This window comes from Daldinia caldariorum (genome assembly GCF_022478825.1).
Source record: "Daldinia caldariorum strain CBS 122874 unplaced genomic scaffold F4812scaffold_2, whole genome shotgun sequence".
In the NCBI taxonomy this organism is placed as follows: Eukaryota; Fungi; Ascomycota; class Sordariomycetes; order Xylariales; family Hypoxylaceae; genus Daldinia; species Daldinia caldariorum.
The window spans coordinates 3,457,002-3,482,437 of record NW_025953038.1 but is presented as its reverse complement, the minus strand read 5'-3'; the positions used below and the strand labels follow the sequence as shown (position 1 = coordinate 3,482,437).

Genomic DNA, 25,436 nt, shown 5'->3' with positions numbered 1-25,436 from the left:
TACAGCACAGTAGCGCCTGAATCTTGGGGATGCACCAGTACCTACATGGCTAATGTACCACCTCTAGGTACCTACCTAACCAACCTAAGGCAGGGGGGTACCTAAGCTAAGGTATATCTTAGTAAAAATATGTGTAATGTCTAAGCTATTTTCCCCAGCTTCCCCCATAACCTTTTTTAGTAGCTCTTTGAATGATATATTTTGGTTCTGTTAATATCAATACAAATCAATGCTACTCGCTCACTCACTTCCAGTTCCAGTTCCAGTTCCAGACTTTCCAAGTTTGACCCCGAGGTAGTATCGTATAGAATTATCCCGCCGAATAAATCCCATCGACCACCATTATTACCTACCTCGGCGCATGTCCATCTCTTCCATTTCCCTTTCCCACTTGCCATGGCCAAAAAGGCGCGTCAGAGGATAAGTTACGGTTCGTCATTTTCCATTCTCTCTTAATTTCCATCTTCTCTCAAATAAGTTGACCCTACCTTTTAGTCAGTCTCTCTCTCCTCTTCTATCCGTTGATCTTTGCCCACACCCCCGCATAGTTCAAAATGGATTATTACAAGCTTATTATTTACCCACTTCCAATTCTATATCCTCACGATTTTGTTTGTTATATGTTATAACGGTTGAGTGTGAAAACCGACTAAAATAAGGGGAGAACACTTGTTATTTGACTTCGACTTCGATTCTGACTTTTGATTTTCACTTTGACTTTGACCTAATAATTCTTGTATAATTCCAGTTCTTGAACTTGATCATTCTTCATCCGGCGGCCATAGGCTCGGTGTAAACGGACTTGCAGTAGACCGAGACAACGCTATCCTGTAAGCTTTCCTGCAACCCTCATGCGACCACGTCCCGTCCCGCCTCGTCCCGTCTATTAACGCTTTATCGCATAGCTATTCCGGAGGTAGGGACGGAGTTATTTGTGCCTGGGACTTGAATCTTGATCTAAATCGTTATTCTCACTGTAACCGCGCCTCTAGCCAAAATGCAAAACCCCAACCGACTACCAAATTCCGCGCATCGACCCAAGCTCATACCCACTGGGTGAATGATATTGTTCTCGCTTCCAACAATTCCGCTCTCGTCTCCGCGTCCTCCGACCTAACTGTGAAAGTATGGCAACCCGAATTTGGAGATACCGAACCCTACACCATCGGCCAGCATGCCGACTACGTAAAGTGTGTCGCGACACCGGGTTCCGCGGACTGGGTGGCTTCCGGTGGCCTGGATAGGAAGATCTATCTCTGGGACCTCAATGGCAAGGGGAAGTCCTTAGAAATCGACGTTAGGGGCGAAGATGTTAGCGAGAAGGCTTCCGTATACGCCATGTGCGTCAACCAGAATATTCTAGCCAGCGGAGGCCCGGAATCAGTTGTACGGTTATGGGACCCCAAGTCGGGGAAGAGGATCACCAAATTGGTCGGTCATACAGACAATATCCGTGCGATATTAATGAACGAGGCTGGCGACACCGTCATGACCGCGAGCTCGGATCAAACCATCAAAGTCTGGAGCGTCACCGCTGGTAGGTGCATGTATACGCTCACTATGCACAACGATAGCGTTTGGTCACTATTTTCCGAAGACCCGGAACTGGCTGTCTTTTACAGTAGCGACAGGTCTGGCCTCATCGTCAAGACAGACACTAGGGGGACTGTAGAGATGGACGAAGGCCTATCCGTGGCTGTAGCTCAAGAACACGACGGAGTCAACAAACTGGTAGCTTGTGGAGACTACATATGGTCGGCTACCTCTAGCTCTTCTATTAACAGGTGGACAAATGTTGATACTGGCCCGGATGCTCTTATTCCGGACGCGTTCAGACACTTGCGGGCTATTAACACAATCTCCATGCCAAGAACGTCATCCACGTCGTCTATGGCGTCGGCGGATGGATCGGCGAAAACCGAAATCTCGGCAAAGTCGATATTGCGGATTTCGAATACCGCATCTTTCCCGCCGGAGCTCAATGACCCCCTCGAGTCTAATTTGACAAGCGCCGCGTCTAGGAAGGGTTCGGAAATTCTCGGCGACTCTATCGCGCCTGTCGTCGAGCCCATACATCACCTACCAGAAGAAACAATTGAAGGGCAAAACGGATTAGTGAAGCATAAACTCCTTAACGACCGGCGACGAGTATTGACTCTCGACACCGCGGGCGATGTATTACTATGGGACCTTATTAAGGTGAGCCCTTTGTGCGTAGTACTGGGAACGTGGCTAATCCGAAGTAGTGTGAAGTTATTCAGAGATTCGGAAAGAAACACCTTGAAGATGTTGAACCTGAAGTCAATACTTTGGAAGCTGTTGCTCCTTGGTGCTCTATCGAGACGAGTTCGGGCAATTTGACTGTGATATTGGAACCTTTTAATTGTTTTGACGCTGAGATGTATGCTGATGAGCTCGTACTTTCGGAGCCCATCGAATTTCGTGAAGATCAGAGAAGTATGACTTTTGATAACTTTATCTTAAGACGAAGACTAACTCGTGTTTTTAAAGTAAACCTTGGAAGATGGATTCTTCGATACTTATTTGCCAAGTTAATTGACGAGGAAATCAAGCGAGACGAGATTCATAGACTAAAACTTAATGAAGTCGTGGAGAGACGAAAGGCGGCCTCTCGAATAAATCCACCAATATCAATATTTATACCTACGTCGAATGCCCAAGCGTGGCCATCTAGCGATTCTCCGGCGACAACACCAAGGCCGAACGGAACTAACTACCCATTGAGCCCTACCATGGCAATTGGTGTAGCTACTCCCGCTCCTAATCTTGGGTTAGGGTCTCCTGATAATACAGCTGCACCTGCTAGTCCTCTTGAAAAGCTCTCTCAAGCGACAAACCAATCTTCTGGTGAGGACTACTTCTCTACTGGCATCAGCTCAGCAGATGCTCCTGTAAAAGCCGCGACGACCCCAGTAGCAACGGAACAGGCACCTGTTAAAGAGGAGACGCCGAAGACTCCAGCAGAGACTAAAGATAAGGAGGTCAAATCCCCTAGTACGCCCTTTGGTAAGAAATTCCGAATGGGCATGTCTTTTGGGAGTAAGAAGCTGGGAAGATCTTCATCTACCGCTATTGAGAAGCCGGTTGTTACGGAAGACAAAACAGAGGAAAACAAGTCGGAATCATCTTCGAACCACGAGAAGGAGGTGGATGACAACTTTCGCGGCGTCGTCCAAAAGATTCGCAACGACTACGAGAAGCAACTGCTGGAGGCCCCGAACGACCTGATCGAAACCAAAATAACCCCCGCCCTACCCATCGATGCGCCGGTGCTGAAGCTACCGCCTGGTACGAAAGTCATCATCCAAGAAGAAACATCCGGTGGTAGCGCCAACTTGTATAGGGGTACGGTGATGAGCGTCGGAGTCGATGCAGATATCATCGAAGAAAAAGCCCCTATGTGGCTAGGCGAAGTTCTACTTACGGTATGTTCTACTCCCTTAATAGTGTAGAATTTACAACTGACCTAGATAGAACACGATTCCTCAAAAAGATCCGGTCAAGATTTCGTTCGTACTACACCCTTGGAAGGATTCGTTGCCCAGCATTGCAACCACAGATGGAAACAACCGCCTCAATGCGAACAGGATGTTGAGGGTAAAGAAAATCTTAGCTTACGTTGCGGAAAGAATCGATCCACAGCCCGAAGAGCCTGATCCCGACGCTCTCAAGCCCGAGGAGTACCTGGAACTGTATTGCAACGATCAGGTATGTACCACCAACATATATGATGAGGGTAAAGTCGAGTGCTAACTTACGAATTTAGCTATTACCAAACACTATGAGCCTTGCAACACTGCGCGCTCATATTTGGAAAGGAGGAAATGACGTAGTCTTGTATTATAAAGCGAATGGTCGAAAGGAGATTCCAAAGGAGCTCCCGCAACCAACACTTGATGACCCTGCGGTATCAGACCCGGGAGGACAGCAGACAATACCGCCGATAGCTACCGTCAGTTGACGGACCTGAGGTTTGACAGGAGGGAGGGTATCATCCATTATTGTCTACGTCCGGTAAATCTAAAAAGATGGGGTATTCTCTATCGTCTGTTGTACATACTCTCTCTCGCTCTCTCTGTCTGTCTCCCGAACCGCGATCTTAAAACACGGCGGCTACTACTTAGTACATACCCCCTCCCCAAGCGTTTTTATATACAGCGAGGACTGTCCTAGTAGTTCAACCTCGATTTACCGCAAAATTCTTTTTCGTTCCAGGTCCGGTCCGTTTTTTTTTTTTTTGTTAGGTGGTGGCGGTGGGGGTATCGTATCATATCATTTGTCTGAGTATCATAGAACATTCCCTTGCAGGGCATTAACAGCCCACTGGTAGCTCCCGAGGAATATCGCGCCGCCGGCGCTGATCCACATGACCCTAGGCCCTATGCCGGCGAAGAAAGGCCGTATCCCGTGGTTCGCTAGCAGATCCTTCAGCACGACGAAGACGCTCTCGCGCTCCTTGGACAGCATGACCCGCGTCTTGATGACGTCCAGCGGCGTCGTGACGCCCGCCGCCACGGCGCCCGACACGCTGCCGTACAGCGCGCTCTCGCCGGCGCCCACCTCCACGTTTCGGTCCAGACCACCACCACCACTTCTCCGTTGATGATGATGGCGGCGGCGACCCCAACTTTTCAGTGCCTCCCACAGCGGGAACTGGATGACGGTGAAGGGCACCTCGCGCATGACCGTGATGCCCCACCCGCGGTACAGCTCCCGCCACACCCCCGCCAGCCCGACGTCCCGCCGCCGCGATAGGATCGCGCCCAGCGCCGCCGCGCTCGAGCCCCCGTGCAGCCCGGCCTGCGCGCGCTGCTTGACGACCTCGGTGGGCACGCGCACCGCGCACGCGGCGACCTCGCCGAGGGTCGCTGCGAGCATGTGTTCGAGGGGGGGTTCCCAGGGGTTGTTCTCGGGGGGATTTCCATGTATCGGGTCATTACTTCCGCCACCTGTCGTCGTCGTAGTGGTGCTCCTCCGCATCTCAGCGCGCTCTCGCCGGCGCCTCTCCAGCGCGCCCTTGACGCCCTCGTACGTGCAGAAGAAGAAGGCGGCGCCGGGCGCGCTCCCGACCAGCGCGCTCCCGACGCCCCGGTATATGCCGCGGAAGCCGCCGGACGGGAAGAAGCCCTCGCGCGACTGCAGGCGGGTCTTGAGGGTGTCGAGCGGGAACAGCGACAGGTCGACGGTGGTGCCGGCTATGCCGCCGGCGAGGAGGGCCGTGGCGAAGGGGGTTTGCTGCGGGGGTTGGGCGGACATTGGGAGGATGTGGAGGAGGAGGAGGAGGGAAAGAAGAGAGGGGAGGAAGGTAAAGGAAGGGAGGGTTAACTAGGTGGAGGTAGAGGTGGAAGATATTTGGCCCCTTGACTAATTGTATGTACCTTAGGTTAGGTAGGTAGGTACGTAGGAAGGGTGGGTAGGGACGTATAAAACTAAATCAATAAATAAATGTCAGGGCCGAAGCCGGCAAGGGACTAACTAGGTGTGTGATGTCAGGTCGGGAAGGTGGGATATTAAGCTAAGCTACCTGGTACTATGTAAATAGCTATCGATATGACTGATAGATAGAGTCTGGAGGGATGGATTATCGATAGCTTTATCGATAAATAAATAGTTATGCTAAGTTGTATTAATAACTATGCAGTTTAGCTTTAGCTCTCGGGTTATGTTAAAAAAAAAAGGAAAAAAGAAAAAAAAAAAGTTCAAGTGCAATTAAGTTCCAATTATATAACCTTCTTCTTCTTCTTCTTTTTTTTTGTTCGTGGTTAGGTATCTTTTGGTGATTATTGTCGTTGTTCTTATTTTCCTAGCAAGTTTCGTCATCGTAAGCTAGAAAAATAGAATAGACAAGATCGATCTTATTACAGACGTAGAATGGAATGGGAACGCTCCACCATGTTGTGCACGCGGGTGCGAAGGCGATTACCGTCCACGAGTTCATGGACGCCGTCCGCGCCACTTGTACCCCGAGGTTTCCCGGCGCCAGGGGGCTCATGCACAGACGAGCTGGTGAGCCATCTCATACCCGATACTCTATTCTATATATATATACCATGATACGACGGTCTAACAACTACCTGCAGCCATTGCCGTGAGCGGAGGCGTCGACTCCATGGCCCTTGCCTTCCTCTGCTCCCGCACTCGCAAGATCGACCCCGAGTTCAAGATCGCCGACAACCCCGTGTCCGGGTTCCGCGTCATCATCGTCGACCACGGCCTGCGCAAGGGGTCCACCGAAGAGGCCCACGCCGTCTCCAGGGCCGTCAGGGACATGGGCTTGATCGAGGAGGTAGCTACCATCAACTGGGCCAAGGTCCTGTCTGATAACCAGCTTCCCAAAGACCTGACCAACATCGAGAGCATGGCCCGCACGTTGCGGTACAGGAAGCTCGGCGCCGCCTGCGTCATCTTCAACATCGCTAGTCTTCTCCTCGCGCACCACAAGGACGACCAGTACGAGACTGTTCTCATGCGCATGTTGCAGGGGCACGGCATCCGCGGTCTGCGAGGCATGAGGGCCGCCCAGGACATTCCTGAGTGCGAAGGCCTGTTCGGTGCCGACAAGAGCGGGTTTGTCGATGATCAAGCCCGGGATTTCCCTTTCTACAACTTTAGACCGACGAGGAGGGAGCGCAAGTACATGCGCCGGGAATTCGGCGACGAGATCAGCAAGCTCGTGGGTGGGTCGGAGCCGGAAGACTGGGCCGCGGCCGACCTCGACGCCGAGGAATTCTACAAGCCGAAGGAAAGCCTACGATTCGAGCCCAAAGGACTTGACATCGAAGACGGTGGCATCACCATTTTCCGGCCCCTGCTGGAATTCAGCAAGGACCGCCTCATCGCAACTTGTCTGGAGAATAATATTCCGTGGTGGGACGACGCTACTAACAAGGATCCTACGCTTACCACGAGGAATGCTATCAGACATCTATATAAGGGCTACACCCTCCCCAAGGCTCTGCAAAAACCAGCTATCCTCGAACTCTCCAGGAGGTGCGAGCGGAAGGTTCAGGCCCAGGAGGCCGAGGCAAACAGGCTACTTACCCGGACCATCATCCACGATCTCGAGCTACTCTCCGGGACCACGACGGTGCAGTTTCCGAAAGTGAAGCTTCCTAGGTCGAGGAGAGATATTCGCTCGCCCTTGCGCCGCCGAGCGCGCATACTGAGGAAAAGACAGATTGCCGCCATTCTCATACGCAAGATTATCTTGCTGGTTAGTCCGGATCCGTTACCGCTCCTTTCGACTCTCGAGAACCACATAACGCCCCTCTTGCCATCTCTCGCGCTCCCCGAAGAGTTGCCCGTCGCCACGCCTCCCAAAGCGTTCAGCATCGCCGGCGTTCATCTCGTACCGGTCGAGTCTACACCCTCCGACGATCCGACGACCGCGGAGATGGCAGCAGACCAGGAACCGGTGAACTGGTACATCTCCCGCATGCCGTACCCGTCCACGAAGCCCCTACCGCGCGTCCGCACCCCGTACTGGGCCAGCAGCCGCAACAAGAAGGGGAAGTGGATCATGTCGGACTGGATGCCGTGGTCGCTCTGGGACGGGCGGTACTGGTTCCGGATCCAGCACCGGTTCCCGTACCGCGTGCTCGTGCTGCCCTTCCTGCTCGAGCACGCCAAGGACTTCCGCGAGAACCTCCCTCCGGCTGACCGCAAGCGCCTCGCGGCTCTGCTCAAGAGGTACGCCCCCGGCAAGGTCAGGTTCACGTTGCCCGCTTTCTACCTCGAGGAACCGCTCGACCTGCTCGACCCGGATTGCGAGCCTAGGCCGAGGTACCCGATGGTCGAGTGGGGGAAGAATGTGCTGGGTGAGGATGTGGGAGATTATGACGATGGTAATAAAACCACCACCACCGATAATAATCATAACGGTAAGGATGGGGTTGGAGATGGCGAGGGCGAAGGCGAGAACGGCAAAGATAACAGGGAGAAAACCGGGCAAGGGTGGAAACCGCCGTCGCTCCACCCCGTCATCATGGACACCTCCATGCTCAAGCTCATCGCCCTGCCTACCCTGGGCATCAAGCACCCGGGCCTGGACGAGTGGATGGAGTACGAGACGCGGTATAGGAAGGTCGATCGGAACACTACGTTGACGGCGGGGACGTTTGATAGGGGCTCGTTTGCTGCGATGCCCGAGGGCGGGGAGAGGATCACTGGTAGGGTGCGGCGGGTTGGTGCTGGTGGGGAGAGGTTGATGAGGGGGAAGGGGAAGGGGAAGGGGAAGGGGTGATAGGGGGCGGAGGGGTAGGATATAGGAAATAGGAAATAGGAAATAGGAGAGAGAAAATGGGAGAGGAAGGTAGGGTGGGTTGGGTTAGGTTAGGTTAGGTAAAGCCGGTTAACGGTCGGTGGTTTATATATCCCTTGGGTGTGTATTGTACGAGGTAGTTTACCTGTATATAAGGCATATATATATTATATACTATGCGTGTATATACCTATATATCACTAGGAGGTACTTGACGCATATAATTCCTTCATTGACCTAAAGCTACTACCTAACTACCTTAGGTACCTACCTAGGTAGGTATGTAGGTATGTACATCGTCCGGGTTTGTTTGTCTGTTTATCAACGAATACCCAATCCCAGCTTCCATAGGTAGACTTGAATTCAACTAAATTACGATCTACAAGGACATACATACGTAGGTACCTTACCTCATTCTCACAACTCTTCCTTTCTTTAGCAGCCCCTTAACAATTCCTTAGCAATGCCAGCAACAGCACGTTAGTCATGTCATGCCATGTCATGTCGTCTTGTCATATCATTAAAAAAATAATCGATTTGGTATCATGCAATACGCAAACTACCTGCTATGAACCTCTAACCAGGTAGCTAGAGGTAGCCAGCTAGGCTAAGCTACCTGTTAAGCCACCTAGCCTCCACGCCGAACAAGTGAGACATGTCCCCAATGCAAAGGTACCTCTTTACCTGAAGTAATTAACCCTTCTGCAACCATATAGTTACCTAGGTAGGTACACGACAATAACAATAAACAAATGAAGGCGAACTCTCTAATAGTACTCCCCTGAGATTTTTCCCTTTCCTGGAAACTAGACGCCTGTCCGTATGAATGGAATTCCCGTAACCAATCGCGGCTAGGAGTACGCGAGTAGGTAAAGTGAAATAAGACCGACCTTTAGATACGTAATTCAGAAGTGGAATTACGTTCCAAAGGTCTCGGTTCATCTCGTCTCGTCTCGTTTCTGCATCTCATCTGCAGTTGTAATCCCCATATCTTCCATACTATTTTGCTCTTTCTTGCTTGGGATCCCTCTTTCTTGCCTTATACACACACACACACACACACATCGCAATCTAAAATACTCTAAGAGTCCTAACCTATTCCCTACCATTCCCTTCCCCTTCCACTCCCCCTTCTCCTTTCCATCTCCCTCTCCGGCTCCGGCTCCGGTTCCGGTCCCGCCATTCTACTAAAACGCCGCACCACCAACGCCATCGCCCGCGAACTTCTTCACGCTGTTCTCGCTCAGCTCGAGCCTCAGCTCCAGGACCTTGGCCTCCCTCTCGAATTTGTCCCACAGCGCCAGGCTCTTCCTCAGCTTCTCCTCTTTAACGTACTTCTCCGCGCGGAGCCTCTCTTCCTCCTCCTTGAGCTGCTGCGTGTGTGCCTGCAGTTCAGGGAGTACGCCTGTCGTCATGGCGAGATAGTGGGGGTCCATCTTGCCGCCGGGGATGATAGGCGGTAGAGTCGCGAGAAGTTGCTGTGCCAGGCTAGGACGAGTGCTCTCGGCAGCTGGCCCCTTAGGCGGGTTGAAAGGCTTGGCTTGGTTAACAGGGGTCGTGGGGACGGATTGCGAGATGGATCCTGCGCGAGGGCCTGTGGGGATGGGGTTAGGGATTGTTGCAGCTGAAGCAGAGATAGGACCTGCAGCAGGTGGTAGATTACGGCTTTGGATCGTATTGCCCCAGGTAGGCCCACTAGACCCTCCTCGACCGCCTCGGCTATAACTGCCTCCTCGCGAGGGCACGTAACCCCTAGGACCTGCCGGAGGGGCGCTGGGACTAATATCGGGTCGACTTGCTACTGCGGGAACGGTTGAGGCTGGTCTCGACGGCGGGCCTATTGCCGTAGCAGACTGGCTCACGTAAGCGCGAGTATCTCTAGGACCCGTGGGAGGTGCTCGGAGAGCGGCAGGGCCACGCGGAGGAGATCTAGGCGGAGCAGTCGATTCTTTTGGAGTTCCTTGGGGAGTTCGTTCTCTAACTGGTACGCCGTGAGAAGATCTAGATAAAGGCCTAGAGGGTATGGGAGATTGTGGATGTGAACGATCATCTCGACGAGGGGGAGGAGGATGGGGCGAAGATCGACGGGATGTATCTCGAGACGGCATTGCTGAAGAGATGGCCGAATCGCGCGGCGGGGAAGGGCGTCTGTTGTGTAAAGGGCCGTAACGGTCGTCTCGTCGATCCGGACTACGGGTGCGAGTTCGGTAGGTGCTAGCTCGAGGGATGGGCGGAGGCGAACGTCGAAGAGGCGACCTATCTCGCACGCGGTCTCTATCGAGGGGAGATCTAGATCTTCGTCTGTATGGAAGACTTGTTAGGGGTATGAGATTAGGATTGTCAATCTGGGGTGGCGGTGGTTGGAACCTTGTTTCATAGCCTCTTCGCGGAGATCGTAAACGATCTCTATCATCCCTCCTTGGTGAAAATCTACGGGGCGGCGGACTTCTTCGAGGCGGACTACGTCGGGGAGGAGACCGTCGAGGTGGGCTTCGACGAAGACTACGGCTTCTATCACGTCGTCTCCAGCTGTCGCCCATATCCCTAGTATCTCGTCGGTCTCTGGAAGGGTCTCGTCGGTAGCGATCAGCGCTTCGCGAGCGACGTCGTGGGGATCGACCGGGTACATAGCGGTCGCTATCTAGTAGGGGAGGACTACGACCTCTGGGAGGGCTTCTAGCCCGGCGCGGAGAGCGGTTGGAATTAAATGGGCGGTACGATTCGCCGGCGCCATATCTAGTGACTTCCCCATCATCGTATCTATAAGGATGATCTAGTTAGCGTCGCTGTCTCTTGACTAGGTAGGTTTACAGTAAGCTGAAGTAGTTGTCCTGATTTGGGCTGATCAAGCCATTACGCTTGAAGATTTCATGATAAATAAGGTATAGCAGCAACAGTCTTCCGAAAAAAAAAAGGGATTCATACCTTCTACTTCGCGAATCGCGATCCATCCCACCATCAGCGAACGAACCGTACTCGCGTGGATCAGACCGCGGTGCCAATAAGATATCTCCTCGAGAAAGCCGAGCAGACAACGACGTTCTAAGTGCTTCCGAAGGACTATCTATACGACGCGGATGTTGCAGCAGAGTATCCGTAATTCCGAAGTTTGTGTTTTGATCGTGCTGGAAAACCTGGGCGGTTTGACGTTGAGGATTATAATTATTGCTCAGTGGGTTCTGCTGGTGATGGTGATGATGCTGGTGATGCTGGTGGTGCTGGTGCTGGTTCTGGATAGAATGGGAGGGTAGCGCCTGGTGCCAATTGTTCTGTACTGGATTTCTTCGGCGCCTTGTAGGTCGTCTGGGCCCTGCAGCAGGGGCGTCTTTACCCTTACGAAAATGCTGATTTTCATCCATCTCGAGCCAATGAGAGCGCGTCGATATCGGAGGTTTGATCCGCCTATCGCCCGCCTGTACCCACTGAGTGCTGGGTCTAGGCACCTGTGCTAAGGCGCTATGGAACCACCCCGGCAGCCCCCAGGCAAGTAAGGGGTACCTAGTAGGTAGCCTTAAAGAATCTAAGCTAACCCCTGGGTTAATTTAGTAATAAGGTACGTACCTAATGAAGGCGTTATCAGTAAAGTTGAAGGATTGTGTAGATGAGATGCACGTAAGGAAGATGCAAATCTACTGGCAAATAGATGGAACTGACTGATTTTTTTTTCTTTTTGGAATGACTATGAGAAAGCCAGAAGTTTTTTTTTTTATGGATTTGAGGGGTTGAGAAGTTGTTTGAAAGGGAAGTTTTGAGGATTTGGCAGCTGCAACTTTAAGCTATAGCCTAAGGTAGGAGGAGAAGGCGGGAAGTAGAAAATAGGTAGGTACGTTGTGGTAGGTAACGCTCACAACGTACATACATGTATGCAACAGCTACGTACAAATATCTCTGTACCTGCCTCTACTTTTCCAAGATGGGTACTTCTTATCCTGCAAAAGCTCCTCACTTGTCATCACGTAACGAAGACAACCTTAATTGTCTGCCAAACATGATAACTCGAGAGGTACCGATAAGAACAGCCAATACATTCGTAGTCTCCAAGTTTCTCCTAATCTCCCAATCTCCCAATCTCCCAAGCTACAACTTAGAAAAAAAAATACGAAAAAAAGGCTACAGAATCGGTGCCTACTCCGTAACCACGTCTAGTGAATAAGCAATACCTTCGTCTTCTTCTTCTTCTCTTTCTTCGTCTCCGCCACCATTTCGGTATGGTATATACAACTGGCCGCTTTTCTAGACGGCCTAACAGGGTCTCTTTTTCTGAATCTGAACGTTCTCAAAAGAAATCTACCTCTGACTTAACCTAAGGTAATAACCTGCCTACTTCTCGTCCTCCGTCGTATTACCGCTTCGGTCTTCGCTACACCTCTCGGTGATGAATTCAAAAACCTCCTTCGCGTGCACTTCCATCATCCTGTTGAGACCGACTTCCGGGCTCCTGTGTACCCCCCCGAACCGCCTTTTAAGTACCTTCTTCGCCAGGTCGTCGTCCATCCAGCAAGCGTGGTCGTTTGTGACGTAGACTAACGAGTTTTGCTTATACCAACTCGAAAGTTCCGTATCAGTCTCCGATTTTACCGGTCGTAAATTACCCGTCACAAAATTAATCACCCCTGAGATTCGATTTTTACAATCTGCCGTCTCGTCAGTATCAGACCTTTCTTTTTACAAAGTCACCAGCAAATAGCAAAATGTATATACCTCTATTCGTTAAAAGCACCTTGACACCCAGGTATGCGTTACCGACGCCCACAATGAACAAATCTTCCACGTCATAGAGCTGAAGATAGTTGTCCCATATGTAGCATACTAGTTCCTGGATCTGCCGTTGCAATGTCTTCTCGTCCGCACGTGGAGTAAACGCGTCGATATCTTCTGGATGCGTGATGTAATGGGGGATGTTAGCATCCATGATACCGAAGTCGTTCTTGTGAGCCCACTCGATATAGGACGTGACGCCATCCATCTTCCATATATTAGCGAAAAGAAAACTCTCACCACATTTTTAAGGCCTACTTACGATGAATCCGTTATGCGGATCGACTGTGTTATCGATGATATCCGGCATAGCCTTCAACTCAGGACTACATAATTTGTTAATAAAAATAAGACAAGACAACACAAGCTTTGTGAATGAATGCCACTTACGGGTCGTGAATAATGAATAGGATTTTTCTCCTGGCTTGTAATCCTGGCGTGACAAGAACCTGATTCTCGAATGACTTGTAGAGAACCTCCCGTTGGATGAAGAGGGGGACCATGGCGTACTTCTCAGCCAGTATCTGGCGCTGATAACCCCGAATAACATCGTGAAGACGGGACATATTATCGCCCAGTTCTCGGACTTCGATTATACCAGGCCTCATGCATTCCCAGTACGGCGCCTGGACGGCCTGGACCCTTGCTAACAATCTGGCGGCGTCCTTGTTGAGGGGTGGCACGCCCATTTTTGGTGGTGGTTCTCCCATGAGGGTTCGGGCAACGGCCAGGGCTGAATTAGAAATCGCCTTCAGGTTATAACCGCCTTCGAGACATACCGCTACCTTTCCACCGGCAAGGGACATCAGCATGTGCGTCATGTGCGCGTAACATGGTGGTGTGACGAAGCATCCGCCCAGTTCATCACCGTCAGCCGCGTCAAACCCAGCAGATATGATTACCATGTCCGGATCAAACTCCCGAGCAATCGGCATCACAATCTTTTGGAAAGCAGCAAGGTATTCGCCGTCCCCCATACCTTGAGATGGCCAACCGATGTTTACGTTCTTCCCTTTACCAGGGCCTTCGCCAACCTTGTCTATATCTCCGTCCGGTATCATATCATTATCCGGTTTTCCCGGGTAAAAGTTGCCATCCTCGTAGACGTGAAGTGATATGTAGAGGACATTCGGGTCTTCGTAGAAGATGTTCTGAACGCCGTTTCCGTGATGAACATCCCAGTCTAAGATGAGAATCTTGCGGCACGTGTCTGGATACTCATTTTGGCAGACCCTAGCGCCGATAGGGACGTTATTGAACAGGCAAAAGCCCATAGGCACATCGTACTCGGCGTGATGTCCAGGTGGTCGGATGATGGCGAATGCGTTCTTCACTTGTCCAGAAGCGACATTCTTACACGTTTCCACGCAACCTCCCGCCGCAAGCAGTGCTGCTTCGTAAGACATGCCACCTACGTACAGGGAGGCCCTCCCTTGGTCCAGCTTGTGACTCAGCGTTCGTAGCTCTCTCGTCGACATCTGGGAGAGGTTTTCGACCCAGTCGTAGTGCCTTGGAGTATGCACTGTGCATACTTCCGACTTCGTGGCTGGGCGAGCTGGGATCCTCCACATATACTTGGTTGGATTTTCTCTCAGGATGTCAAGGAGGTCAGAATCAGGCCCAGTAAATACCAGACCGGCTTTCTTAAACATCTTCATGATCTCCTCGATCCTCCTCGGGTCTTCTGGATGGTGCGGTGAAGGCCCAAAATCGGCATTTGCATGCAGTTTCATTCTGTCATCGTAGCAGCATCCCGTGGGAAGCATACCTCGCCGATGCATTGATTTTATTATTTCGTCGGTGTCACTGAACGCATCGCTTTCATCGGCATCGACGTCGACGTCGACATTCATACCGTTCTTGACAGTAGTGTCTCCGCCATCCTGTCCCGCCGTAGCAGCGACATGAGACTCGTCAAAGCCATTAGGTGCATCCGTCATGGACTGGTCTTCACCTTCCATGTCGGGGTAGATTCTGGCCGAGTCGAAGGCTGCGCTGCGCCTTCCACCCGGCAAGTATTAGGCGGTGTTTGCCGGGCGGGGGAAATGAGCGCGGTCGTGAGCTCAGGTCAATTGGCTGTTGAGCTCTTCCGACAGTACTTGAGAACTCGGGATCGTATCCCGCTAGTTAGTTACAAATGACAGTATTTCTTTCAGAACTGGCAAGCTCGGGAGGGCTTAGATTCTTCAAGGGAGTGGGTGATTCAGACGCTCATCAGTGAGCGATGAGGTCATTAGGAAAAGAAAAAAGATAAATAATGTTGATAATGATCTGTTAATTTGTTAGCCTAAGATGATTCTATTGGTAATGGAAATAGTAGCAAGAAAAAGTACAGTCGATATCAAGTGAAAATATGGTAGAATGATAGAATAAAGTAGATGTCCTTGACAGAGGACTTATACACGACAATGTTTAAGTACAGTTTTACTCGACATTTTGAAATGAAGCTTTGGTGAACCCAGGGAATAGCTTCTTAATTCAAACCTCCATATTCCTATCGGGATTAAATATTCTTGTCCTTAAAAGAAGTAGCTGCATTGCAATAATAAAATAATAATAATAATAAACAAAAGAAATATAGAAAAATAGGTAGGTATAGGGTGGAGTGATGTGGTACTTACACTTGATGGACGTTGCTTGCTTGAACAGCTCACGCACTACTCAGAATCAGGGAAAAGAAAAGAGTATGAGACGATGCACCCCAAGGCGTGTCTCTGCAACGAACAAGAGACACCCGTGATACTTGAAAATCTCATAAACCGTCTCATAAAAACTCGCCGATCGAGTTTAGGGATCTCACGTGGTCGTCGAGATATGCTCGGTGTGGCTGGTAAGATGTGGTACCATTAGGATGTTATTGTGTTATTGATTTATATGGGAACTAAAATAAATGTAAACTTCCATGCCTAGGTCAGTAATCTTTTTGCTAAAGTTCTTGGATTTGGGGGCACGGCCTATCGGGTCCAGATAACCCCGTTTTGGACCTAGACACCTGTATTTAGGTACCTGCTTAGCTGCTACTTGCCTCTATCAGGAATTCATTCAATTTTAGGTACCTACCTCCTACCTACCTACCTAACATTGCATTGCGTACCTTGACATGAGGTACCTTTCTTCAAGTACCTACCTACACGCGCTCTTTCAAATGATATGTACCTACCTACCTATTACATTATATATTAAGTATGACTGGCAGACAATTTAATATAGTTGCCTCCTATGCATGAGGTGGATTACCTACCTAGGTACGCAGGAGGTAGCTGAGGTGGGTACCTATTTCGCGTACCTTACGTTAGGTAGGTAGGATAAAAACAAAATAAGGCTTGAAATTAAAAGAATGTAAGGCATATTATGCGATTGCTACTCTAAAATATTACACCACGCGTATAATCCGCGTAGGCCTAATCTTCACAACCTCGGATGCTGACCTTGCGACAGTACATAGGTCTTCGCAATGAGAAAAGGAAAGGTCAAAAAATACATAACACCCTTTATGGTATACCAGGTAGACTAGAAGAGAAGACGTGTCGCACTATGCACAGCTACTGTATGGTAACAATCACCTCTATTATTAGAACCTTGTGGCAGTTCAAGAATAGTGTACTTAAAATACCCTAATAATGACTACCTAGTCTTCCAGCTACCCTCTGGATTGGCTGAACGGCAATTACCTAATCCTGAACTCCTCTGGTGCAAATGGGGAGTTCTGCGTAAAACGATAATAAGGGGTAGGTGCTATTTACAACTCGACAATAGTCTTCTTGCATCGGCGGCACCGATGGTGTCTGCCGTAGCCCTAAAAGGGACTAAACTCCTCCGTGCCATCGTCTTCTCGGGCAACGCATGATAGCGAATCGCGTGGTAATGTAGCGATGCGATCTAGACTTAGCGGTACTAGTCCATCCGGCCAGGCGTCTTCACACCATTCAGCAGTGTCTAACTCGCTCGGTAAATCCTCATCCACAATCCCAAACTGCGGCATGTCCTCCCATGACTGCATATGCTTGGCAATCTTTCGTTCCTCGAGAACTTTGCTCAGTGAAATAGAGAAAGACTCGGAATCAAGGCCGAAATCATCCTGTACGTTGGATATTGAATTGATGGTAACGGATTTCTTCCAGTTCGCGAAATGGCTGAGGTAGTAACGAAGCTGCTTAGGATGAAGCTTCGTATAAGTCTTAACAATTTTTGCGTGGCGGCGGCCTTCACCAGCTCCCCAGGGAACGAGCTCAACGCTATATCCTTGCTATTAACCAGTTAGCAAGAACATCGTGACAGGGTTTAACATAGGGAGAAGACCTACTTTACAACAACAAACTTCCTCTGGGGATGAACAAAGATCCTTGTTCGCCGTCTCTCATACCAAGCGGCAGAGATTCCAAAGTTCACTGATCTCGTTTGTTGGCACGAGCCGGATATGGTGGAGTCGGGTATCGATCGCCCACTTAGAGGGCTGAATGGCACTGAAACGGGGTTTGCTTCCGTGGTGATGGTGCGCATACAGCCACCAGCGAGCAACTTCTTTTCTTGCGGGGGCCACCTCGAAGCGTAATTGACAATACGTGGACAGAGCATGATCTGAGTAGTATGGGACTCATCTTCGCACGAGGTGTACAGATAAAGAAGGATGTTGATCTCGGGCTGATATTTGAAGAGGCTCAATAGAATAAATTCTTCTCAAGGGAAATACGAAATAGAATTCGACAGGAAAGGGCGAAGTTGGTGGCATCTGAAGGACATAGGAGCTCCGTAATGGCGAGAAATAATTCATTGGATATGCCGTAAAGGAGGTCATCATTGGTGATATTAGCGGAGTCCATGTTGTATTGTCAACTTTCGCCAGAATCGTGTTCGGTTGAGTGGTGTTGGTTGAGATGATCAGTAGGTGGGTTGGCAAAATTAGAGAAATAAATTAGACATGTTGTGGTAAACAATGCCTCTAGACTCGAAGAAGCAGTAGCGGAGAAATAAAATAGAGTTGCTATGCAAATACTCCAAATAGGTTTATACTTGATATATCTGCCCTCAGAATATTGGCGGCAATAACTCCTATCTTTCTGTGCGGCCTGGTGCTGCTCTGGGCTACAGGCTGCACAACAGACTGCTCAACCGGCAGTCTCGTACGCAGGAACGACCGGAGACAGTCTGCGGGAGCTGGAACAGCACCGGGAGCGCGGCAGGCTGGACGACTTGAGCAGCTGCCCGGTTAGCGTGCTTAACATTCTCTCCGCCCGAATGTGAGCTGAGTGAGCTGACGAGAAAATAACCACCCAAAGTGAGAAGCCCGAGTCGATTGTGGCTTTATTTACACACTTGGGCTTACACGGCTAGCCCCCTAACCAAACCGGCGCCATAACGGGGATGACGTCTTCATATTCTGGCCAAGAGGCACCCACCGGTTCCCCTAAGTTTAGGTAATAAGGGAGAGCCGGTTAGAGTTATTGTTATTCAGACTCAATCCCAACAATAACCCCTCCCTTGGGGCTATAATAAAATAGAATAATAACAATGATGACGAGTTGAATAATGAATAATAAAAATAATAGTTGGCAGCTATGTTGCATGCCGCTGGGTAATAGGAGCGCCGCGCCATTAAGGCGGAACAGGTATTGTGTCAACGTTCCATAACGGTCGTGTTGGTTGGATTGGAAAGAAGAAAAAGAAGAAGAACGGAAGTCAAAACCTTTACGCGAGGCCAACACGACTTCATATATACTTTTTTTGCCGTAGGGCGTACCTTCCTGGTACATCCCAGGCAACCAGTGGCTTCCTGCCGTAACTGACGAACGCACGGACGCTAGGCAATTTCAAGACCAATCTTTTGGCTTAGCGCCAACTCTATTTGATCCTCCAGGTGGTAAACTGCATTTGCCAATGGCCCGAGCGCCTAACGACAAAGAGAGGCGCGGAAGGAGCAATACATAGTGCACCTTCCAAGCCAAGGTAGGTGTAAATGGATATCGTACTTTCCCGTCCTACATGGGCTTATCATATAATACATGTACCTAATGTAGGTACCTAATAAATTCAACCTGCTTGTGTGTAAGTAGGTAACATTTATTACTACAGCAAGATTCTTCTGCAGCCAGCTGGGAATACAAGTTAATACCTAACCTAATGCCAAACGTCACAACCGTTAACTCATTTCACAATTCAAAGTCTTACAGGAGCATTTGCAAACTGGATTGTCAATTCAAGAAACAAACTAAATAATCATAGAGAAAGAATAATATTAAACGCCATGGTGCTCAACATACGCTACCTTTGGGTTACTACTAGTTAACTGAGGTAAATAGAAACTGATGATCAAGATACAATGAACTGTTAAACAAGTACTTTTTTTTCCATAACGAAGACTATAACGAAGACGAGGTAGTTAGTTAGTTGTTGCAGGGTATTAGTTCAGCTTAAAACTAGCATATGTGCTAGAGAATACCTATCTGAAGATACCTGGGTGTCATAGGGAACGCCAGAACGCCAATAGTAAGTTACAACATCTAAGTTAGTTAAGCGAACAGCTCCTTCGTGTCCAACGCGTCCACTGGAGCCGGCTTGCCACCGTTCGTCCGCAGTCCCAGATCTCCCTTCTTCGCCAGTCTCTCCACTTGCTGCTCTGCACGGGCGTGGTACTTCAAAGCCTGTTTTCTTCGTAAGTCGGCTCGGACCTGGTTCGGTGAGACAAACTCCTTGTTCTCGTAGATGATCGGTCCGCCGAAGGAGCCCTCCTGGATGACGATAGGGGTGAGCACGAATCGCGGGCCAATTTCTACCAAGCTCACGTCGAGTTCCTTGTTTCGGCTCTTGGAAAGCTTAGAATCCACCTCCATCTCTCCGTCCTGCACCTTTGGCGCTTCTGACTCTTTGATTTCGTAGTTGCGCACCCATATCTTTCCGTCTGCAAATGTGAACCCCATAACGTGGTCTATGAAAGGCTTGGATTTCCTCGCGCCTTGGGGCACGCCGAATGTGTGAAGGAAAAGCTCCTTGATGACTTTTAGGTAAGGCTCCTTATCGAAAGCGGCATCAAAGGAGAGAACTGGTCTTGAACCCTTCAAACAGTTGCCTGTGAAGTGTAACTCTGTAGAAGAAAGAATTAGCAATGAGCGATTCTCCTCACTCAAGAGGGTCAAAATGGGGTGTGAATAGAGTCTACCAACCTTCCATCGTATGTAAATTCTGAAGATGCATTTTCACCGTAGGTCCATTAGGAACCTTGCTCAACCACACGTACAAATCCTTGCCTTTTCGCGCCTCGAAAAACAGCACATTATTGCAGTTGTAAAGTTCCGCAAGCTCGTTGAGCTGGTAAAGCTTAGACTTCGTATCTAATTTTGCGTCCTTTCGGCCATGGGGAAGCATAGCCGCGAGATCATTAAGTAAATGTCGATGTCTGTGAGAAGAATAAAACTGTTAGACATTTTTGCGCAGGTGGTCACGCGCCAATGAATTTGCGAAAATACCTGTAAGTGACACCTCTGGAGGAGAGTATTAAAACTTTTTGCTTGTTTTTTCGGATGCCATTAGCAGGGGCTTCAGCCTTCTGGCTGTTGGTCCCCTTGGACAGCGACTTATATACAGCTGCCATTGTTTGTTGAAGTATGTGATGCTTGTGAAAATGGCCACTAGAGGATGTCTTCAATTCAATTCGCGATCTGCAACGGGAACTTTTTTTCTGTTAAGCTTATCGATAAATTGATAAAGTGATAGTGGGGCCGGAACTAAAACAAACATTGAACCATCCGTCAAATGCATGCGCGTGGCTTGCCCGACTTGCGTCCTACAGTAGTACGAATTATGATGTACCTTATCTATGTGCGTACGGAACCAAGTGGGTTATCTTCAACTGTCCAACATGTACAAAATTTATGCTGATAATCGTACATGATATACATTTGCGATCGCCAAGCTGCCAACCATGATCATCATAAGTAGGTCTGATCTCAGACAGAGCGAATTCATTTGGGTGTGAGCAGCTAGGCATGGAATGCAAGCACATAGTATAACTTACAATCCTTTCTTTCGGGCATCTGGCATTCCATCCAATCTGCCGGTAACATAAGATGAAAAAGCCACGTTGATTAATGGTAGACAAATAGGCACTACCACCAGATATCAGTTAGTAAACACATGCACAGCAACTAGACAGTCCTATTAATAGGAAGGCAATAAATAACAATAATGTAGGGGCAAGAGAAAGATCGCATTTAGTAACTACGTCGGGTGTACTAGATTAGACATTTGTCCGTGACCCCTTACTTGTCATATCTAAGACTATGGGCCGACGAACATCAGTAAAAGCAGGAAATCAAAATCAAGAGAGCCATGTCCTGTGTAAGGTCAATATCCCGAACCCCATGACGTATCACTCTATCAAAAGAGTATTCGTTCCGGGCAATACGTGACGCCATATACGTAACGTCATATCAACTGTATAGCCGTCGCATCATCTCGTCTCGAGTAGGGAATTAAATTTAACAGCACTTTCCGCCCTGCTTCGCAGCATCATCCGGAGACTTGCTCAACGAGATGTTGGTACCTGCCATCGGGGCTTGGGCACCCTCGCCGCTATCCAACGCCTTGCTCGAAACGATGCGGTAGATTTCTAAAGTGGAAAAAAAGAAACATAATTAGTACGTGATTACTCTTAACTAGCGCTTGCTTGCGTAAGCTGAATATGACAAAGGGGTTACTTACCAGTAAGAATGTTCTGGAAGGCAAGCTCAACGTTGCTGGCGTCGAGAGCAGAAGTTTCTATGAAGGAGAGGTGGTTTTCACCTAAAGGGGTTTGTGTCAATAGCTTGGGGCATCTCTAAAAGATTGGGTTGTAGACATACTTGCGAACGACTTAGCTTCCTCCGTGGGTACAGCTCGAAGGTGCCGCAAATCGCTCTTGTTTCCGACCAGCATGATGACAATGTTGGCATCAGCATGGTCCCGGAGTTCCTTTAACCATCTCGTGACGTTCTCGTAGGTTTGGTGCTTGCTGATGTCGTAGACAAGAAGCGCACCGACTGCACCACGGTAATACGCCGAGGTAATAGCGCGATATCGTTCCTGGCCTGCAGTATCCCAGATCTGCGCTTTGATGGTCTTGGAATCGACTTGGATGGATCGAGTCGCAAATTCGACACCGATCGTCGACTTGGAGTCTAGATTGAATTCGTTACGGGTGAATCGACTAAGTAGGTTGGACTTTCCGACGCCGGAGTCTCCAATCAACACCACTGTAATTCCATCATGTTAGCAGCTACGCATTTCTAGCATTTATATCGGGCATCTTAGGGGGGAGGGTCGGTAGCGGGTCGAACCTTTGAAGAGAAACTGTAATAGCTATTAGTTAACTGGATCTTCAAGAAAATAATTTGACATTTCCATTTCAAAAGATAGAAGTGAACAGGAGATAGAAACTTACATCATATTCGTCGTTGGCCATGTTGGGCAATAAAGTTCCGGTTGAGATGAACTACTATCGAAGAGTCCGCGAGGAAACAGGAGACTGTAGCGGCGGTGATAGATAAAAAGGAGCCTAGACCGTGGGGCCTATATGTGACGAAACTATAACAAAGGTCGAGGTCGGCGCTATGTTTTGAGAGTCGAGAAGTTGAACGTTATGAGATTCTCTGCGTCTCTGCGGACACTTCCCAAATGTCCTCCGTTGGCACGGTTTTGGTTGGTTGTCGGGAAAGGTTTTAGAAGTGTCTTGTAGATGCAGGCAACGGAATATACCTGAGTGGAGTTGTGAATTGTGAATTGGGGGGGAATTAGGTACAAATGTTAAGGCAATTGCGAGGGTAAGGCGGTCGGATTGCTGCTAAAGTACGGTTTATTGTACGATAAACTGCCTAGGACCTTAAATTAGGTACTTAAGTTAGGTAAGGGCAGGTGCTATCCAGCTGTTAACGGGGCTCGAAAGTGCGCTAAGAAATGCGCTACCTGACGCCTAACGTTACAGTCGGTACTGGAAAGGTCACCTTAGTCGGGGACTCGTTGCACGGTATCAGGAGTCAAATCGGATTAGACTTGGGAAGGTGGGGGCGCTGTATCACAATAGGAGGCGGTGCAAAGAAGGCAAGAAGGCAAAAAGGCAAAAAGGCAAGAAGATGGGTGTTTAGCACGTGACTGTATGTGCTCCACTCAAGTACCTTTATATCTCGTCGATGTGGATTTTGTAGAATTTCACGCGTTTACTCCAGTTTCCATTTGCTAATCCCGATTCGTTCACCTAGGAATATATAAGTCTTACTGAATAAAGCAAAGCCTAACAATAAGACTAAAACAAACCTAGTCCCTTTGTTAAAATATCACGATGTTATAGTCACAGCGAGAGAGATAAAAGGAAGAGTTACATACCTTTAACGAACGACATTCGCGACTTTGGTACAATTACTTTCTTGATCAAAAACCAGCAGACAGAATAGGGCAATACCTTCATGAATTTACGAACTTTAGACTCAACATTTTCAAGCCCCTCCCTGCAATTTACCATCTCAGTCTAAGAAAGCTTCTGGAGCTGATGCTATTTCGCTAGTAATCTTAACTTCCCTTTTACCCACACCGCAGCCTTAGATCCCCTAACCCCTTAACTTCAACACCCGCAACTTCACAACTAGTCCAGCTTGAGAACAGCTCGGAGCCGAAGTCGGCCACTCATCACTCATCATAGCATCTAAATAAGTTACCATGATGCAGCAATATTACCATATGAAGAATGCCTATATTTAGGAAGAGAGAAGTAAATAACATAAACTTCCTGAATATGGTCCAACAAGAACGCTTTATCAGCGCACTTCATACCATGACGATGGGCAAACTCAATGAATGGTCTTTTCTGTTCTGAGTCCGAATTATTTCTCACCGGCCGAGCCTGTACGGAGATCCCGCGCTAAACCATGTCAATATTATTGAGGGTCATATTCTCGGGAACACCGAGGACTACCCGCTTACCCATGAGGTTGAGGCCGCAGATTAGTGGTGTGAAAGACTCGGCGGTCAACGCTGTCATGAATGCTGCTTGGGTGCCACCTAGGTAAAGCCTCAAGGGCCGCTCCGACGTTGCCCTCAAACGATTTTATGGGCGTACTTGTGAGCGCCGTTTTCTCTTTCCTCGTGCCCCGCGCGACGCGGTAACCCATACGGTCGGCCTTTGCATTGGATAGCGAGATGGGCGCGACCACCAAAGCCCTAGATCGCGACGGTATTGCCGGATTTAATGTCGGCCAGGCATAGTGCCGTAACGACAGTTGAGCCAGCACATAGGAAAGGGGTGGTTTGTACGGCATCAGCACCTGCAGGAATGCGAGCAGTAGCTTGTGCTCAAAGGAGAGCGTATTCTGCGTCTAGAAAAGGCGCCAACTATTATCCTGGCATTGACGTCGAACTGGGAAATAGGGGTACTAATATCTTCAGTTCGGTTATGCAATTTGCGATAGGTTCATCGCACACTTGAAGCCAGTTCTGTAAGCACATATCACATGTCTCATCATAGCCGCCGTGATAACCACAATGCAGTCACTAACATCCTTTCCCTTCACATCATCGCCGACGGCAGCTATCGTTCCTGTGATCTCGTAATCGGGCACGATAGGAAACTCGTCGCCGAAGGTGTTGTATTGAGGCATGTGAGTCTGTTGATAGACACTGCGTGTTTCAACATTGATGAGTAGCTCATCCTCGCTAGGTAGTCGTAACGGTACCTCCTTAAGAACCAGTGGTCCTCTTCAGGCCTTAAAATAGGCTTGTTTATATTATATTAGCAAGGCCATGGTTGCACTAGGTATAAGTATATATCACAAAATTGAGAGACAAAATCATTTACACCCATCCTCATCATCAGCCTTGCTCTCCCCATGCATTTATACTTGAGACTTTTAAGACTGGTATGGCAGTTTTAGGTAGTTTATTTACGATGAAGTGCAGTATGATAACCCCCAGTTCTAGCGCGGAATTAAGAGTTTAAACGCCAACAAGGTCCTAAGTCTTCTTCAAAGACGATGATAAACCGGGCATCATTCGAAGCCTGCCCTTTTCTGCACTTATTGTAACTATTTTATATAACTACCCGCATCTTGCATCGGCACCGAACTACCTACTAGTTGGCAGAAGCATGGAGTCTCATTGTCTGTTCAAGAAAAGTCCTACTAAATTACCTTCAATACTTTCCTCCCAACAATAGTATAATCTTGCAATAGGATCTTCCCGGCCTCCAGCTGAGAGACCTGATATACCCGTTAGTATACGTCGATAGGCCAAACTGCTTTCACTCTTATACACCTAAGATAGAGAAGTAAGCCCTAGTCATCCAGTTAACCAAGATTAGTAATTCGGCATGCTTTACACCTTTGCAGGACATAAATTCTTTTGATGCGATTATGTCCTTCAGCCAGTACTAGGACTTGAT

The 25,436-nt window shown here is 48.9% G+C and overlaps 9 protein-coding genes across 9 annotated transcripts; 2 read left to right on the top strand and 7 right to left on the bottom strand.

Moving 5' to 3' along the window:
• Nucleotides 1-163: 163 nt before the first annotated feature.
• F4812DRAFT_201803 (WD40 repeat-like protein) lies at nt 164-4,145 on the top strand. Its single transcript, XM_047930238.1, has 7 exons — nt 164-430; nt 749-830; nt 906-2,199; nt 2,247-2,457; nt 2,512-3,446; nt 3,496-3,729; nt 3,788-4,145. The coding sequence occupies exons 1-7, from the start codon at nt 397-399 to the stop codon at nt 3,980-3,982; spliced, it is 2,985 nt and encodes a 994-aa protein (XP_047794313.1). The 5' UTR covers nt 164-396; the 3' UTR covers nt 3,983-4,145.
• Nucleotides 4,146-5,681, bottom strand: F4812DRAFT_201804 (mitochondrial carrier). The gene has a single exon (XM_047930239.1). It carries the CDS (start codon nt 5,275-5,277, stop codon nt 4,309-4,311), a length of 969 nt encoding a protein of 322 aa, XP_047794312.1. The 5' UTR covers nt 5,278-5,681; the 3' UTR covers nt 4,146-4,308.
• A 216-nt stretch (nt 5,682-5,897) lies between these two features.
• F4812DRAFT_456096 (uncharacterized protein) lies at nt 5,898-8,263 on the top strand (the record flags this gene model as incomplete). The annotated part of the gene is made up of 2 exons (XM_047936928.1): nt 5,898-6,027; nt 6,102-8,263. 2 exons carry the CDS (start codon nt 5,898-5,900, stop codon nt 8,261-8,263), a joined length of 2,292 nt encoding a protein of 763 aa, XP_047794311.1.
• Nucleotides 8,264-8,759: 496 nt separating this feature from the next.
• Nucleotides 8,760-11,891, bottom strand: F4812DRAFT_416315 (uncharacterized protein). The gene is made up of 3 exons (XM_047933054.1): nt 11,207-11,891; nt 10,649-11,041; nt 8,760-10,582 (listed from the first exon to the last, which is right to left on the bottom strand). Exons 1-3 carry the CDS (start codon nt 11,638-11,640, stop codon nt 9,469-9,471), a joined length of 1,941 nt encoding a protein of 646 aa, XP_047794310.1. The 5' UTR covers nt 11,641-11,891; the 3' UTR covers nt 8,760-9,468.
• On the bottom strand, nt 11,892-15,683 carry F4812DRAFT_416310 (putative histone deacetylase A). Its single transcript, XM_047933053.1, has 4 exons — nt 13,430-15,683; nt 13,302-13,365; nt 12,983-13,247; nt 11,892-12,915 (listed from the first exon to the last, which is right to left on the bottom strand). Exons 1-4 carry the CDS (start codon nt 14,998-15,000, stop codon nt 12,602-12,604), a joined length of 2,214 nt encoding a protein of 737 aa, XP_047794309.1. The 5' UTR covers nt 15,001-15,683; the 3' UTR covers nt 11,892-12,601.
• Nucleotides 15,684-16,380: 697 nt separating this feature from the next.
• On the bottom strand, nt 16,381-17,614 carry F4812DRAFT_467848 (uncharacterized protein; the record flags this gene model as incomplete). Its single annotated transcript, XM_047938709.1, has 2 exons — nt 16,381-17,285; nt 17,348-17,614. 2 exons carry the CDS (start codon nt 17,612-17,614, stop codon nt 16,836-16,838), a joined length of 717 nt encoding a protein of 238 aa, XP_047794308.1. The 3' UTR covers nt 16,381-16,835.
• A 1,371-nt stretch (nt 17,615-18,985) lies between these two features.
• On the bottom strand, nt 18,986-20,859 carry F4812DRAFT_201652 (Brix-domain-containing protein). Its single transcript, XM_047930237.1, has 3 exons — nt 20,500-20,859; nt 20,197-20,429; nt 18,986-20,117 (listed from the first exon to the last, which is right to left on the bottom strand). Exons 1-3 carry the CDS (start codon nt 20,622-20,624, stop codon nt 19,546-19,548), a joined length of 930 nt encoding a protein of 309 aa, XP_047794307.1. The 5' UTR covers nt 20,625-20,859; the 3' UTR covers nt 18,986-19,545.
• A 31-nt stretch (nt 20,860-20,890) lies between these two features.
• F4812DRAFT_416299 (ras family-domain-containing protein) lies at nt 20,891-23,214 on the bottom strand. The gene is made up of 6 exons (XM_047933052.1): nt 22,452-23,214; nt 22,348-22,360; nt 21,874-22,263; nt 21,734-21,814; nt 21,225-21,641; nt 20,891-21,155 (listed from the first exon to the last, which is right to left on the bottom strand). Exons 1-5 carry the CDS (start codon nt 22,470-22,472, stop codon nt 21,511-21,513), a joined length of 636 nt encoding a protein of 211 aa, XP_047794306.1. The 5' UTR covers nt 22,473-23,214; the 3' UTR covers nt 20,891-21,155; nt 21,225-21,510.
• Nucleotides 23,215-23,890: 676 nt separating this feature from the next.
• Nucleotides 23,891-24,657, bottom strand: F4812DRAFT_456090 (uncharacterized protein; the record flags this gene model as incomplete). Its single annotated transcript, XM_047936927.1, has 3 exons — nt 23,891-23,921; nt 23,984-24,375; nt 24,556-24,657. The coding sequence occupies 3 exons, from the start codon at nt 24,655-24,657 to the stop codon at nt 23,891-23,893; spliced, it is 525 nt and encodes a 174-aa protein (XP_047794305.1).
• Between the last annotated feature and the right edge of the window lie 779 nt (nt 24,658-25,436).

Bases quoted from the DNA above. Each gene is read 5' to 3' on its own strand.
- F4812DRAFT_201803 (XM_047930238.1), top strand. From the start codon at position 397: ATGGCCAAAAAGGCGCGTCAGAGGATAAGTTACG. The intron at 2,200-2,246 runs GTGAGCCCTTTG...AATCCGAAGTAG, and splicing joins TACTATGGGACCTTATTAAG to TGTGAAGTTATTCAGAGATT. The intron at 3,447-3,495 runs GTATGTTCTACT...TGACCTAGATAG, and splicing joins TAGGCGAAGTTCTACTTACG to AACACGATTCCTCAAAAAGA.
- F4812DRAFT_201804 (XM_047930239.1), bottom strand. From the start codon at position 5,277: ATGTCCGCCCAACCCCCGCAGCAAACCCCCTTCGCCACGGCCCTCCTC.
- F4812DRAFT_416315 (XM_047933054.1), bottom strand. From the start codon at position 11,640: ATGGATGAAAATCAGCATTTTCGTAAGGGTAAAGACGCCCCTGCTGCA. The intron at 11,042-11,206 runs GTATGAATCCCT...TCATCCTTATAG, and splicing joins CGCGATTCGCGAAGTAGAAG to ATACGATGATGGGGAAGTCA. The intron at 10,583-10,648 runs GTTCCAACCACC...TCTTCCATACAG, and splicing joins CGAAGAGGCTATGAAACAAG to ACGAAGATCTAGATCTCCCC.
- F4812DRAFT_416310 (XM_047933053.1), bottom strand. From the start codon at position 15,000: ATGGAAGGTGAAGACCAGTCCATGACGGATGCACCTAATGGCTTTGAC. The intron at 13,366-13,429 runs GTAAGTGGCATT...CAAATTATGTAG, and splicing joins CTATTCATTATTCACGACCC to TCCTGAGTTGAAGGCTATGC. The intron at 13,248-13,301 runs GTAAGTAGGCCT...AATATATGGAAG, and splicing joins ATCCGCATAACGGATTCATC to ATGGATGGCGTCACGTCCTA.
- F4812DRAFT_201652 (XM_047930237.1), bottom strand. From the start codon at position 20,624: ATGGCAGCTGTATATAAGTCGCTGTCCAAGGGGACCAACAGCCAGAAG. The intron at 20,430-20,499 runs GTATTTTCGCAA...TTCTTCTCACAG, and splicing joins TCCAGAGGTGTCACTTACAG to ACATCGACATTTACTTAATG. The intron at 20,118-20,196 runs GTTGGTAGACTC...TTTCTTCTACAG, and splicing joins GAATTTACATACGATGGAAG to AGTTACACTTCACAGGCAAC.
- F4812DRAFT_416299 (XM_047933052.1), bottom strand. From the start codon at position 22,472: ATGGCCAACGACGAATATGAT. The intron at 21,815-21,873 runs GTATGTCTACAA...AAACCCCTTTAG, and splicing joins GGAAGCTAAGTCGTTCGCAA to GTGAAAACCACCTCTCCTTC. The intron at 21,642-21,733 runs GTAAGTAACCCC...TTTCCACTTTAG, and splicing joins CTTCCAGAACATTCTTACTG to AAATCTACCGCATCGTTTCG.